Source organism: Apteryx rowi, unplaced genomic scaffold (genome assembly GCF_003343035.1).
Source record: "Apteryx rowi isolate R43461 unplaced genomic scaffold, aptRow1 scaffold_91, whole genome shotgun sequence".
Taxonomy (NCBI): Eukaryota; Metazoa; Chordata; class Aves; order Apterygiformes; family Apterygidae; genus Apteryx; species Apteryx rowi.
This window is the reverse complement of record NW_020451216.1, coordinates 1,192,716-1,194,216: the sequence shown is the minus strand read 5'-3', so window position 1 is coordinate 1,194,216 and position 1,501 is coordinate 1,192,716. Positions and strand designations below refer to the sequence as shown.

Here is a 1,501-nt window from a genome sequence, read left to right as displayed (position 1 = left end):
GGGCGCGCGCGCCTTGCGCGGGCTGGGGGGGGCGCGCACGAGTGCGCGCTCGCCCCTGCTGCTGGGGGAGCCGGAGGGGCTGGGCCGGGGCGGGGAGCAGCAGCAGGAGGAGGAGGAGGAGGAGGGGGAGGCGGCGGTGCGGTGCGGTGCACGCCGCGCTCCCAGCACAAAAGCCCGGGCGAAGAAACTCTTGGAAAGCGGCGAGCCGGAGCCGGGGCGGCCGGGCGCTGCGGGGCTGCTCCTCGCCACTGGATACATTTTGCAACTGCGAAGGAATTAAATCCCATTTTGTAGGATTTTTTTTTTTATTATTTTTTGTCCCTCTGTTTCCACCCCCCCCTTATTATTATTWTTTTTTTTTAAAGAGAGGAGAGCCTCGTTTCGCCCCCCTTCTTTCACTCTCTCGAGCATTATATATATATACATATATATTTTTTTTCCTTGGGGATAGAGAGGCACACAAGGAGAAAAGGAAGAGAAAAAGAAAAGTAAAGGAATATGATTGCTTCGTGGTTGACTTTCGCCTTTCTTTGTGGAACTTTCTGTGCAGGTAAGTGCATTTCTGCGTGTTTACCTACGGTAGCCTCTCGCAATGCAAAAAAATTGAAGGGCCGTGCGGTTATCCGGCGGCAGCCTCCGAAAGGGAGCAAGCAAACAAACTGGGGAATGACCCCAACTGGGGGGGGGGTCGTTTTAATTTAAAGTCCCCCCCCCTCCATTTAGTGCTCTTCCTGCTTTGCAGGACGAGCTTTCCCGTGCTGCTTTTTGTTCCCTTCAGTCAGGCGGTGGGAATTAATGGCAATGTAAACACGCCGCGGTGTCGAGGAAACTTTGCAGAAACGGGTATTTGCCGCTGTGCGGGGGCTGCACGAGAGGCTGCTCGGGGCGGGGGGGAGAAGGCGGGCGCCGGTGCGCGGGGTGCAGCCCCCCCCCGGGGGAGGGGGGGAAGGCGAGAGCTGGGGGCGCCCCGGGTGCTGCCGGGGTGTCACCCCGGGGGGCCCCCCCGTCCCCCGGAGCGCCCCGGTCCCGGTGACGAGAGGGGTCATTTGGGGCCGGTTCGTGATACGGGGAGCTAGGAGAAAGTTTTTTTTTTTTCTTCTTTCTTTCTTTATTTTTTTTTTAAATAAGGGGGGGGCTTTTGTTACAAGGTTTTTTTTTTTGCTTGTTTTTTTAATTTTTATTTATTTAAAATACGGGTTTCGCTCGCGCGGCCCCAAACTTCAGCCTGCGGGGTGCGCGTTTTCCATAGGGACGCGGGGGGAGCGGGGGCACAGCCGGGCCGGGCCGGGCTGGGCTGTCCTGGGGGGGGGGGCGGCGCGGACCCCCGGGCGCCCCCCTGCCCTGAGCGCGCCCGCAGGGCCGAAAGCGCGGGCGGGCTGCGAAGCCCCTTCGCTCCCCCACTTTCCCTCCTCTTTCTTAATCCCCCCCCCCCTTTTATCATTCCCACGCCAAATCGGTGGTGGTGGTGGTGGTGGGGGGAGTGTCTCGCAGCGCTGCTCCC

The 1,501-nt window shown here is 59.3% G+C and overlaps 1 protein-coding gene across 2 annotated transcripts in view; it reads left to right on the top strand.

Annotated features, from left to right (window-relative positions):
- Positions 1-1,501, top strand: part of ACVR2B (activin A receptor type 2B) — a 117,795-nt gene that overhangs the window by 18,702 nt on the left and 97,592 nt on the right. Inside the window, exon 4 of one of the 2 annotated variants that reach the window (XM_026091615.1) lies at positions 465-550. In XM_026091615.1, the coding sequence (XP_025947400.1) occupies positions 499-550 (52 nt within the window). In that variant the 5' untranslated portion in view covers positions 465-498. Of the gene's footprint in view, positions 1-197; positions 551-1,501 lie in introns of those variants that run through there. The other variant, XM_026091614.1, reaches the window with a different exon arrangement.